At 40.2% G+C, this 14578-nt stretch overlaps 1 protein-coding gene across 1 annotated transcript in view; it reads right to left on the reverse strand.

Moving 5' to 3' along the window:
- LOC133572664 (coatomer subunit delta) overlaps positions 1–14578 on the reverse strand; it is a 30053-nt gene that overhangs the window by 8878 nt on the left and 6597 nt on the right. The window contains exons 5-8 of the mRNA XM_061925529.2: positions 14385–14546; positions 10131–10296; positions 6362–6509; positions 6078–6186 (exon numbers count right to left, since the gene is read on the reverse strand). Of these exons, the coding sequence (XP_061781513.1) occupies positions 6078–6186; positions 6362–6509; positions 10131–10296; positions 14385–14546 (585 nt within the window). The remainder of the gene's footprint in view (positions 1–6077; positions 6187–6361; positions 6510–10130; positions 10297–14384; positions 14547–14578) is intronic.

A 14578-nucleotide genomic window follows, 5' to 3' on the forward strand; every position in this document is an offset into this window, starting at 1 on the left:
TAATTTTTCCATCAACTTTTAAATGCAACTAAGTTATTTTAATTATTATTATTAAAATGGACGGCGTGGAGCGGTTGGGAGAGTGGCCGTGCCAGCAACCTGAGGGTTCCTGGTTCGATACCCACCCCCTACCAACCTCATGATTTCCGTTGTGTCCTTGAGCAAGACATGTCACCCTTGCGCCTGATTGGTCACAGTTAGGGCCCTGCATAGCAGCTCCTGCCATCAGTGTGTAAATGGGTGAATGTGGAAATAGTGTCAAAGCGCTTTGAGTACCTTGAAGGTAGAAAAGCGCTATACAAGTATAACCCATTTACCATTATTTATTTAGTTATTTAGATTCCACGAGCGCGGCCACCGCTGCTGCTCACTGCTCCCCTCCCCTCCCAGGGGGTGGAACAAGGGGATGGGTTAACCTAGAGAGTAATTTCACCACACCTAGTGTGTGTGTTTAACTATCAGTGGTACTTTAACTTTAAAGGTGCCATATGTAATAAATTCATGTCAAGTCATCATTAAATGGCCCAGATATGTCAAAAGGCATAAATAAATCATGTTATTTTCGAATACCTTTATAACTGATAACGGTAGTTCAGACGGGATATGCTAATTTCAAAATTAGATTTACAGCCAAAAAATATTGTTATTGTTTTCATTTCGATGCCCCGCCCTCCACCGTTTGACCAATTAAAAAGTCTGAGAGTGTGTCACATCCAGGTTGCCAGTTACGCACCGCCCTCTTCGTCGAGCCACTGTTAAAATTACTAAACATGTCAGACCTTAATAAATCTAAATGGTGTCGTTACTATTCTCAACGTATTCATGACAAAGCCAAAACGAGGATTTGTATCGGGAATGCCTTTGAAAGATGGAGACGATAGAAGGCGGAGAAGATTTTTTCATCTGACGCCAAACATGCTAATTTCCTCGATAGGTAAGTAAGGCATTTACGTTTATTTATTACTTGTAATAAATGGAAATGGACATTTCGAATGTAAACTACATTGTCCAATACAGTCTATGATCTTGTCTAATAAAGCTAGTATGTTCCTGCAACGAATGCTTAGGTGCGTAGCACCATCACACGAGTGCTTACTTAGCATGCTAGCGCGGTCAATGACAAATCAACATATAGCAGGGGTCGGCAACCCGTGGCTCCGGAGCCGCATGCGGCTCTTTGATCACTCTGATGCGGCTCAGCTGCATACTTGCCGACCCTCCCGATTTTCCCGGGAGATTTCCGGATTTCAGTGCCTCTCGCAGAAAACTCCCGGGAGTAATATTCTTTGATTTTCACTCTAACAATAATAATAAGGGCGTGCCATGATGGTACAGCATTCAGCACCCTCTACAATCTGTACAACAGCGTGCCAGCTCAGCCTTTTGTTGTATGCATTTTCTACTTGCACACGTAAGTGACAGCAAGGCATACTTGGTCAACAGCCACACAGGTTACACTGACGGTGGCCATATAAAATAACTTACATTCTTACTAATAATGCGCCACATTTTGAACCAAAACCAAACAAGAATGACAAACACATTTCGGGAGAACATCTGCACCTGGACAACAGAACAAATACCCAGAATCTCATGCAGCCCTGACTCTTCCGGGCTACATTATACACCCCTGCTACCACCAAACCCCGCCCCCACCCCAACCCTGCTCCCCCACACATCATCACCCCCCCCCCCCTCCGTGCGTCGGTTGATGTGGGCGGGGTTTGGTAGCGGGGGTGTATAATGTAGCCCGGAAAAGTCAGGGCTGCATGGGATTCTGGGTATTTGTTCTGTTGTGTTTATGTTGTGTTACGGTGCAGATGTTCTCCCGAAATGTGTTTGTAATTCTTGTTTGGTGTGGGTTCACAGTGTGGCGCATTATTAGTAAGAGTGTTAAAGTATATACCCCCACCGTCAGTGTAACCTGTGTGGTTGTTGACCAACTATGCCTTATAAATAAAGTTGATTTGATTTGATTTGATTTGCTGTCATCTACGTGAGCAAGCAGAAGTCCCATACCATGTGTAGCTGGGCCGGCACGCAGGATGTAGTGGGCGCTGAATGCTGTACCATCACGGCACGTTCGAGAGAAGAGTTGCCCTGAATTTCGTAGTATGCTGGAAAAATTGGGAGGTTGACAAGTATGACGCTGTCAAGCGCCATTCATACAAAACTCGAAACCCTTGGTTTATACATAGCACAAAGCAAAAAAAAACTTTGTATGTAGTGACATTTCATTTCAAATTTCAAAAGAATTTTGTGGCTCCCATTGATTTCTTTGATTTGTGAAACTGGTCAAAATGGCTCTTTGACTGGTAAAGGTTGCCGACCCCTGACATATAGCAACAGGAGAAATATATGCCCGTAAGCCTGTATGTCGATGTGTATTCCAACTGACAGGGCAACATATATTTTCGACAAATAAAACTAAAAAAAAAATGTGTCCCGATCCGATATTTGGATCGGATCGGCCGCCGATATTTGCCAAAAAATACCTATCGGCAAGGCATGGGAAAATGCCAATCCAGATCCAGTTTAAAAAAAAGACTCCGGTCCGTTTTCCAGCGCACCGATTTAAATAATACACGGATTCCACTTTTCTGCTGCTCCCTAATTTCCGTTCCGCATTTTCCAGCACACCTTCAACATCCACAGGTCTGTGGATTCTCACGCAGTTGCTTTTAGCTGCTGGCATTACACGACAGGCTCTTCTCACTTTTTCCTGTGTCTCCTTCTCACAGACAGCAAGTGCACCTTCTTACATACGTCACATACTGTCACGTCATACGTCACATACGTATACGTCCTCTCCCAGCAGAGAGGTAGCAGCATGGCTAACGTTAGCTGTGATGCTAGCGCAGCCGTGCGAGCAACGTTCCCTTTAAGGTGCGCACCTGTGCAATTGCGCACTGCTGAAGCGTCCTCTGCGCACGGCAAATCTATGCCACGCACAAAATCAAATAAAAAAAAATAAGCGCATAAAAATTTTCGACACACAGACACGACAGAGAAAACAGTTTTCGTCATCATTGTTCAAATATTGTAACTCTGTCGAGACGCTTGCCGTATTTTTCGGACTATAAGGCGCAATTTTTTTCATAGTTTGGCCGGGCTCCAGTGCGACTTATATATGTTTTTTTCCTTCTTTATTATGCATTTTCGGCAGGTGCGACTTATACTCCGAAAAATACGGTATCTTTCCAGATCAACACTGTATGAAAAAAATAGTGATTTTTTTTAGTTGTGATTTCCTTCTCTGCATGGAAGTTTAAAAGTAGCATATATGAATGCAGTATGAACAATAATGTTTTAATGTAGACACATAGAATCATCATACTGCTGTGATTATATGCATCAAGTGTTAATTCAAGGCTAAGGCAAAATATCCACATATATATCGTGTATCGCGATATGGCCTTAAAATATCGCAATATTAAAAAAAGGCCATATCGCCCAGCCCTAGTTCAATGATGCCATTTCTGTTTGCCATGTATAATTTTGTCTATTTTGTGTTTATCCTTGAATAAACAGGTCAGTTTCTTGTTACCAACCATTGTGTATTATTCAAACTCCCCTAATTCAGCTGGCTAGTTGTTATCAAGAGTACTAAAACCCTTTTCAACATGATTCTGACAACTAAGTAGGCTAAATAACTTTAAACTTTAATACATGCTCGGATAGGCCAGTATCGGTCAGTATCGGTATCGGATCAGAAGTGCAAAAACAACATCGGTATTATTTATTATTTAATGAGCTGGCAGCAGCCAGCATCATCTCAGAAGACCCTCGGGTGCCGTGAATGTCAATCAAGTGACGAAAGTGACGCCATAGTGAAGATTTATGATCGCTCATTTTTAGGACTATTTTTTTAATGCCTGGCTGGTGATCGACTGACACACCCTCCGAGATCGACCGGTAGCTCGCGATCGACGTAATGAGCACCCCTGGTGTATATGATTTACGCGTAATGTAGTTTTTGCGTAACGTGGGTTGGCTCATAGAATTGCACTCTGCACTGAAAGATGGTGATGTGCGTACATGGAAGAGAATGCAGTGCGTCAGGTTGGATGCAACATGGAGTTATACTGAACGAAATGTGGCGGTAATTTAACTGTTGGCCTTGGCTTGCCATCAAAGAAGGCCTATGCGATATATAACATACTATATATTATTATATATCATTATTTCAATGGTGGTCCGTGCGGTCAAACTGGACATTTTAGCAGGGTAAAGCCAACAATCTGTCCCGACTCCTAACAAAAAATATTGCTGCGTAACTTTACAAATAGATTTGGCTAATCGACATCAGTAAAATGTGGCATAATTACTTAGTAAACCATCTTGCAAGTAGCATAAACAAGAGCAACCTATAGCGTAGGACTAGTCGATTGCCATTTGAAGTTCCTTGGAGTAGGATTCGGACTGGGCTGCGTATCTGGCAAACTCAGCAAAGGAGAGTGGGAGAGGACTACAGAAGTTTGACTGTGGTTGCAGTACCATTTCTGGCCACATTACTACATATGGCACCTTTAAGCATTTGCTTACAAACAAGAAAGGTGAATAATTCATTCATAAATATTTATTCATACTGTAACTGTGCTGCTTATTCAACTGTTACAAAAATTAAAATGACCATGTGCTAAAAAAACAAAAACCTTGTTCATGTATATAAAAAAGCAGCAAAAAAATCAAACCACCAAATCTCTTATTTCCTCAAAAAGAAAAAAAGCATTTTGCGATGATGTGGTTAAAAAGCTGCACAATGTTATATTGACTCTTGATTGACTCCTGGCAGTTTTAGCAATCTAATAGACTCAACGTATGGAATTGTATTATTGATTAATTCTTAACATGTTAGCTATCTAATAAATTGTATGTTTAAATGTATGATACCTCCACATTGGTGCCTAATGTCTGTCTCTGTGTGTGTGTGTTTGTGTGCGCACGCGCAGTTAGCGTTTGTTATTGAACTCTTTTTTTTATTGCATTGCCGACTAACGCTGCTTTCAAAAGTACCTGAAATTATTTAGACAAAGTTTAGGTAGCTTACTTTGGCTAAAATTATAGTTATTTTTCACACAACTTTGTATCAACGAGGTTGAGTCCGCATCATCCACACGTCCGACATCATGCCTCCGCTATAAATGCTCACAAACCACAGATGTACTGCCATAAAAAACAAGGTCCGCTTTGCAAAATGAGCAAGGTATTCATGTCTTTAACAGGAATAGGAGGACATGTTCTCACACTATACATGTTTTCACAGCAATGTTTTTGTTAGTTGCGCCGTGGATCTGCTTCTGCCCGGAAAAACACGATTGATGACTTTAAGACTATTGTCGACAAAAATGATTATCGGCGACAAATTTTATTGTCTACAATGTCGACTAATCGTTGCATCCCTAAATGGGACCATGAATTACCAGGTAAGGACTAAAATTTGACAATGATACTACGCAAATAAGAATATTTTACACAAGTTGGGATCAGGTGTTCCAAAAGATGTTCCAGTATGGTCATACTTGGTCAAAACCTTTACAAACTCCATGCAAACAACCCTTCATGGCTTCCTAACACAGTATTTTGTCTTTGAGGACAGTTTTGTCATGATTGTTGTTGAAGTAAAGACCTTGAAAAAAACATCAAAAAGGCACAATCCTGATATGTCGTTGATGCACGGCCCACATCTAGTACATGTTTACTTTTGCTCCGTTACATTATTATGGTATTGACTATGATAAATATATGAAATAATGTTCGATGTGTTGTTCCTGACAAATAAAATGTGTATATATATATATATATATATATATATATATATATATATATATGTATGTGTGGGGGAAAAAAATCACAAGACTATTTCATCTCTACAGGCCTGTTTCATGAGGGGGGTACCCTCAATCTCCTGATGATTGCGCTCTACTACGGTATCGAGCACTATTTTTTGGATAACCTTATTAAGACATATATATATATATATATATATGTATTTTTTTTAATTTTTTTTTTTAAAGAGAAGATAGTATATCCTTCACACTTTATAACAATCAAAAAAGTAATGTTGCTCTACTTACGGTATTGGAATGGTAATGATCACATCGTTGAGCTCCAGGCTCTCCTCCTGCAGCTCATACTCAATGTTGACATCACAACCGCTGCCACTCTCTGAAGGCCAGCAGTTTACTGAGGGATGCATGACAGTTACCATAGATATTTTACAATGCAAAACCATGACATGCATTTGTTAAAAAGGACAATAGAGTTGTCCCTTTGGAGGAACATCTGGTTGCTATACAGGGTTGGCTGATGTGGCCTAAAACTAAGATCTCCAACTTTTGTCCAAGTCCCTTAGACTTACTGGTTAAAGGTATGAGTGACTCGTCTGTGGTCTGTAGTCTCCATTTAAGCACGCCAACGTCGTTGTTGAGAGGGAACGCCTTCTCTGGGTTTTTCAGGCCAATCACTGACTCAGCTGTGAATAACTTCTTGTCCACATTCGGATGGGTCTAAGGGCACACAATGGTATTTGATTGTCAGAAATGGTGAGAATATTCGTAATATCATTTGTAAAACTAGGAACAAGTGGCTGATTATGGGCAGGGTTTCCCCTACATGTAAAGATCACAGCGCAATGCCAGGGCAAGATTACTGCCGCCACACCTTCAAAAATGTCAATTTTTTTTTTTTTTTTTACATGAATTTTTTTTTACAACATTAAAAGACAGTGTTTCCCACACGTTCATTTATTTGTGGCGGCCCGCCACGAAAGAATTACGTCCGCCACAAATGGATTTTTCGGCTTTTGACTCGCTCGACCGCTCATAAAAGCAATGGGACTCTGTCTGTGAATGTACCTTGTAGTTACAACTCCGGTGCAGTAGGTGGCAGTAGCCTACTATGCATTGTAACTCCGCCAATAGCACTTAATTCACCTGGTTGGCCAGAAGAAGAAGAAGAAGACGACGACGACGACGACGACGACGACGACGACGACGACGACGAAGGATCAAAATACGAGGGTAATATAGGTTATAGGTAGATAGGTTATAGCTGCATCGCTCGCGGCTCGTCATATATTTAACGTTAATCCGCGATTTCACCGAGCGTTTCACTGACGCTGCTTCATTAACATCGCCGCTGTTTGACTCGGGGGCCGGGGCAGACGCACGTAGTAACAGCCACCTGTTTTCATACCGACGAGCTAACGTGTCCAGGTTATAACCCTGTTGTCAATAAACACACGTGGACTGAAGCTAAATTGTCCACTGTCCACTGCAGCATGTGAATGCAATGAAAATAATAAAATCTGAGCCAACCAGCTGTTAAAATGTTGTCCAGGTTAATGTTTTGGCCATTAAAGGCCCTTCATTTCAAGATTTCAACTGTGATCGGGCTTTAAACAGGTGGCTGACCTGTTCAGATGAGTGTAACTGCTACTGGTCAAATAATGTGAAATAGCATTTAATTTTACATGTATGCAATGCCATTTAAATGTAATTATAGATAATAATAATAATAATAATAATAATAATAATAATAATAATAATAATAAATACTGTGTAGTGTTGTAAATAGTCAACGGGAAGTATTTTAGTAAGATATAAGCCATGAGCACTATACAGCCAGAAAAAAACCTAGGCAGGACAAGTAAAAATATTGGGGCAAGTAGATTTGAGAAGTCGGGCAAGTAGAAAAAACCCTTAACGTTGAACCCTGCATGTGTTGAGCTGCTGCCGCTTAAGATTAGACGGCACTGTACATAGAGCGGTTCTGCTCGTTAGTAATAAATTCTAATGTTGGATGTTCACTCCTTCACACAGATGAGTATAGAAAAATATTTTCAACGGCCGAAAAGGGCTCGACTTGGAGAGGAGGTAAGCCTACAGTCCGGACCACAGGTGCGACCTGTTCAGCAGCAGCAGGAGGAGGAGGAGGTTGACTGACTGTGGCAGGACACCTCTGCCTCTGTTTCACTTCATGATGCTGGTAAATAATATGGTTGTAATAGTAGGCTAAAGTTAAATTATTTAGTATTCACTAATTAAAGGGGCAGAGCTTTAAGAGACATTTTAGCTTTTATATTTTATAAGATATATTTTTTGTAAGAGCCACAATTAATAAATATATTTCAGTGAATAACTAATTGTTCAAATCTGTATATAAATATGTACATAAAGTGTTGTAATTATATTCCAACTGCGCGTTCTTCTTGGTCATCGCCGCTGCCACCCCCCACCCCTCGACCACACCACCACAAATAGATGCCTGTCCTGTGGGAAACACTGAAAGACTAATTTAAGTGATATATTGTATGAATGTGTGTACCGTATAAAGTCTAATATTTACGTACTTTTGGCTATAATAATATAAAATTGTTCATTGTTTAATTTTTTAAAATGTGTATCCAAATCTCCTGTCAGAAGCGCGTCAGCAGCTGGCCGTGCACCTAAACGAGTAAACAACCGGCAAAAGTAAGGAGAGAAAGTTGAAGAGAAAGGTAATTTAAGTTAACTAATGCATTTCTTGTTTAAGACAGTGTAAACAACCCTCTAACTTTTGACATTACTACAGACAATAACATCAAACTTTACGCCGAGGGTGTCTTTGAACCTCCATTTGGACATCTCTGGGTTTGGTCTGGGCCCTCCAGTTTCCTCCCAAATTCCAAAGATATCCATGTTATGTTCATTGGGGACTGCAAATTGTCCACAGATATAAATTTGAGTGTGAAGGATTGTCTGTGCCCTGTTATTGGCTATGCTAATTTGAGTTAGCTTGTCTATGAGCTCGTTCATTATACGTTAGCATTAAACTAGCGGCAAGTCTGTGTTTACTAACAAGACATCATGGCGGAGCCGAAGTCCAGTTTTTTAAGATGGAGATATTCTCACTACTTTTCTTTTGTCGAGCACATAGAAAAGCACATTCTAGTTCAATGTAAGTTGTGTCTTGTCTTGGATCAAAGATCCTATCTACTGCCCAAAACAGCAATTCAAATCTGCTGAAACACCTACAAAAGGAACATGCTTCGACGAAGCTAGTAAAGAGAGACACACTTCACCTTCACCTCCAACTCCACCTAAGGATTTTAACAGAGGCACTGCTAGCCAGGACAACATTGATAGAGCCATTGCAGCTTATGTGCTAGAAGACATGCAGGCTATTTCTACAGTGGAGTCACCCGATTTCAAGCAGCTAATTAGCACGATACCGGCGTCAAACAGCAAATGGCACAGAAAACATGTTCCAAGTACCTGGACAGTGAGGACATAAAAATGGAAAGCGAGCTAAAGAAAACTCTCCAAACTCTGCTTCTGCTCATCATTCAGCACTGAAGGTACACACTCTGTCAATTCTCTTATATACTGCTGCTCTTTCATTCTAGACTTCTAGAGTGTTTGATTATCACATCACTCTAAATGTATAGACTATAAAGAGGGACATCAAGAGAGACAAGCGGTGGAAAATGGATGGATGGATTTGAGATTTATAGAATAGCTTTTCAGTTTACTCCTATTTCCGGTGGCGTACAGTTGTTTTTGGTGATTGTGTTGCCTTGGAAACGCTGCAGACAAAATTTGCTTTACAAGAACGCATATTTTCTTACCTCAGCCAAGAGGTTATGTTTTCCCCAGGATCTGTTTGTGTTTGTTAGCAAAATAACTCAAATAGTAGATTTTGATGAATTTTTCAGGAATACAATTCCTCTCATCTTCTACGAACACACTTCACTTCCTGCTTACGGTATTCCACGCCCCCCCACTTTGTCGGCTCCACACTGCGCAATGGATTTTGGGATTTTCAGACACAGCCAAAGTGAATGCGGCAGAAAAAAACGACACAATTTTTGTTTGATACAGTCACACGTCACAGCGCTATTGTGAAGACATTGAAACTGCATTACCGCAGTATCTTCAATACCATTACACCCCTAGCATAAAGCTTTTTTTCAAAACCGTGCAGCCCAACTACATAGCCCTAATACATAACCCTTCAACTTACTGGTAATGAGGACATAAAATAAATATTGCCAACTTCTCATTAGGATTTCAATTCAGAAGGAGGAACATGTTTTGTCTCCCAGAGGGGTTGTACAAGGATGTGTTTATATCATAGAAAAAACCTACTTGCAATTGTAATCCTTTACTGTCATTATTGACAATAATGAGTCGGATGCGTCCATTCTTGTCATCAGTAACGCGGAGTGTTACCATCCCCAGCAGCTCCATGTTCTGCAGCCCGCCGTCACGCCCACAAGTCAGTGATATCTTCTCTTCAACACGCAGATGTACACTGTGTAAAAAAAAAAAGTGGAAATTGCAGTAATAAGTATACCTAATGCATACAAAACAGTTAAAGATGGCTAAAAGATAGAAAGTGTTGTTGTGGGACTAAGTATTTTTGTGTTTGTTCTATTTATTTTATGCATTAGTTTTTTTTTCCAAAGTCTTTCTGATGAATCAATCAATCATTTAATCACCGTCAATTTCGGACTATAAGCCATATACTTGCCAACCCTCCCGGATTTTCCGGGAGACTCCCGAAATTCAGCACCTCTTCCGAAAACCTCCCGGGACAAATTTTCTCCCGAAAATCTCCCGAAATTCAGGCGGAGCTGGAAGCCACGCCCCCTCCAGCTCCATGCGGACCTGAGTGACGTGTTGACAGCCTGTTCACACGTCCGCTTTCCCACAATATAAACAGCTAATGATCGAGGGCGAGTTCTTGGTTTCTTATGTGGGTTTATTGTTAGGCAGTTTCATTAACGTCATCCCAGCGCGGTAACAACACACAACAACAGCAGTCAAGTTTTCGTCTTCCGTAAAGCAGTTCGTCTGCCGTAAACAGCAATGTTGTGACACTTTTAAACAGGACAATACTGCCATCTACCGTACATGCATATGTGACCCACCCATAATGTGTCACATTTTTGTGTTGATTTATTTATTTTATGGTTTGAATTCGTTTTTGGAGCTGTCATTACACATTTATCAGTATTCACATTGGTCAGTAGGGGGCAGTAGGGCGTTTCTTCCCAATTGAATGCTATCACCTGCAGACCATAAGTGTCTTGTCATTCTGATGAGCGCGACCAGTCTGTGAACAATTGAAACGTCCTGTGTGCTTTTTCCTCCTGTATAACAGGTTAGTTTTGGTGAATCAACTCACTGAATAATATCCATGTGATCTTTATAAGTTTAAGTACACATTCTGATGGTGGAGCCTAACTCTAAAGTGTTTGTGAGTTGTAGTTTGTATTTGTGAATGAATCCAGTGCACAGCTGCAGTAATCATTACAAAAAGGCGACGTGAGTGCGCAATGTTTATATAGGAACTTCTGATCCTAATTCAGACACCCAAATTAGAGCTCCCGTTTTCTTATTGATTTTATAATCTATATTTGTATAATGTGTGTGTTCTGAAATAGTGACAGAGAATAGAACAAGGATGGACAATTCAACCCTTAACTCAACAATGAGTAGATGAGTGTTATGTGTGTGTATATGTGTAAATAAATGAACACTGAAATTCAAGTATTTATTATATATATATATATATATATATATATATATATATATATAGCTAGAATTCACTGAAAGTCAAGTATTTCTTATATATATATATATATCTTAACCACGCCCCCCGCCCCACCCCCGACCACGCCCCCCAACCCCCTGAAATCGGAGGTCTCAAGGTTGGCAAGTATGCTATAAGCCGCTACTTTTATAAAACAGTAAGGCTAGTCTATGGATTTTTCTTTGCTCTCGGCCATAATGTTTTGAATTCAAATACTTTTCAATAGACACTGAAAACGTGTGTAATTGTTTGTGCTATAGCGCCATCTTTTTGACGAGTCCGCTCACAGCAGGTGTTGTGGGTTGAACGCTTACAGTATTTCCTACTGTTTAGTGCTTTCAACCGGAAGTACAAATGCCGTTCTGTCTTCTAGTCGTCCATAGCGTTCCTACTTGTATATATTCTTCATTCATCACTCCAAGCAACGTTTGTTAAATTTTACAATATAACTAAAACCGATTATACTGACTAAACCGCCCCATGTGTGATGTCTGTAGGAGTGTTTTCATGCATATTTGTACGTGCTATCGTAATGGAATCAAGCTAGTAATGTTTGTTAGCCATAGCTAATATGCTAAGACGTTTACAAGTGCCTCTGTTTGTGTTATTAACTTACAATGGAATTATTTTTGTATTGTTTCAGTTTCACAAATTCCTCAGTAAATTCACCAAAACATCACCGTGGACTTACAGAGTCTGTTTAGCTGATTGGAGAGCTCGCTTCCGCAACTAATGGGTCCATGACGATGACGGCGGTTTTGTTTGATCAGACGTTTTACTGCCAAGTTGCAAGCACTGTTAATAAGCAATTAAGGTGTATAAATTAACATTTACAAAAACTTTTTGTGTAGATAACTAATTTTGCAACGTATAGATATATATCTGCGGCTTACAGTCTGGTGCGGCTAATACAAAACCCAAAACCAGTGAAGTTGGCATGTTATGTAATTTGTAAATAAAAACAGAATACAATGATTTGCAAATCCCTTTCAATCTATATTCAATTGAATACACTGCAAAGACAAGATACTTAACATTCGAACTGATAAACTTTGTTATTATTTGCAAATATTAGCTAATTTGGAATTTGATGCCTGCAACATGTTTATAAAAAGCTGGTACAAGTGGCAAAAAAGACTGAGAAAAGTTGAGGAATGCTCAAACACTTTTTTAGGAACATCCCACAGGTGAACAGGCTAATTGGGAACAGGTGGGTGCCATAAAAGCAGCTTCCATGAAATGCTCAGTCATTCACAAACAAAGATGGGGTGAGGGTCACCACTTAGTGAACAAATGCGTGAGCAAATTGTCGAACAGTTTAAGAAAAAATTTTCTCAACGATCTATTGCAAGGAATTTAGGGATTTCACCATCTACAGTCCATAATATCATCAAAAGGCTCAGAGAATCTGCAATACCTGTGACCTTCGATCCCGCAAACGGTACTGCATCAACAAGCGACATCAGTGTGGAAAAGATACCACATGGGCTTCGGAATACTTCGGAAAACCATTGTCAGTAACTACAGTTGGTCGCTACATCTGTAACTGCAAGTTAAAACTCTATCTACTATGCAAAGTGAAAGCCATTTATCAACAACACCCAGAACCGCCGCCAGCTTCGCTGGGCCCGAGCTCATCTAAGATTAAGTTAAAGTTAAGTTAAAGTACCAATGATTGTCACACACACACTAGGTGTGGTGAAATTTGTCCTCTGCATTTGACCCATCCCCTTGAGCACCCCCTGGGAGGTGAGGGGAGCAGTGGGCAGCAGCAATGCCGCGCCCGGGAAAGATGGACTGATGCAAAGTGGAAAAGTGTTCTGTGGTTTGACAAGTCCACATTTCTAATTGTTTTTGGTAACTATGGACGTTGTGTGCTCCGGACCAAAGAGGAAAAGAACCATCCGGATTGTTATAGGCGCAAAGTTCAAAAGCCAGCATTTCTGTTGGTATGGGGGTGTATTAGCGCCCAAGGTATGGGTAACTTACACATCTGTGAAGGCGCCATTAATGCTGAAAGGTACGTAGAGGTTTTGGAGCAACATATGTTGCCATCCAAGCAACGTCTTTTTCATGGTCGCCCCTGCTTATTTCATTAAGACAATGCCAAGACACAGTCTGCACGTGTTACAACAGCGTTGGCTTCCTAGTAAAAAAGTGCAGGTACTAGACTGGCCTGCCTGTAGTCCGGACATGTCTCCCATTGAAAAATGTGTGGTGCATTATGAAGCGTAAAATACCCCAACAGAGACCCCGGACTGTTGAACAACTTAAGCTGTACATCAAGCAAGAATGGGAAAGAATTTCACCTGAAAAGCTTCAAAAATTGGTCTCCTCAGTTTCCAAACGATTACTGAGTGTTGTTAAACGGAAAGGCAATGTAATACAGTGGTAAAAATGCCCCTATGCCAACTGTTTGCAGTGTGTTGCCAATAAATTCTAAGTTAATGATTATTTGCAAAAAAAAAATTACGTTTCTCAATTCGAAAATTAAATATCTTGTCTTTGTCCTGTATTCAATGAATATAAGTTGAAAAGAATGTGCAAATCACTGTATTGTGATTTACACAAGATGCCAACTTCAATGGTTTTGAGTTTTGTATACGGACATTTTTTTTCTCTCTTAAATTTTGTGGGTGCACCTTATAGTGCTGAAAATATGGTAATTTATGTTAAAGAACAATTGCAACACCAATTTCTACACAATGCAAAAATATTACTTAAAATCTTTTTTAATTCTATGATACATTATCAATCCGTCTCTAACTCTCCAAGTCCGAAAGAGAAGCTGAATGCGTCCGTACCTTTCGACATTCACTGGTGGTGGGAGAGCTTTAGAAACATCCGAGCCTCTCTTGCCAGTGGATGGCATGATGGTTTCACCCTCTGACTTTAACTTGTCCACAAAATTGTCCACCTCTTTTCCTTTAGCACCTAGCTTCAGTGCCTTACTTGGTCCACTTGGTCTGGACAAAGCAAAAAAGAAGGCAAATAGGAA

The sequence above is a fragment of the Nerophis lumbriciformis genome, linkage group LG30, assembly GCF_033978685.3.
Source record: "Nerophis lumbriciformis linkage group LG30, RoL_Nlum_v2.1, whole genome shotgun sequence".
In the NCBI taxonomy this organism is placed as follows: Eukaryota; Metazoa; Chordata; class Actinopteri; order Syngnathiformes; family Syngnathidae; genus Nerophis; species Nerophis lumbriciformis.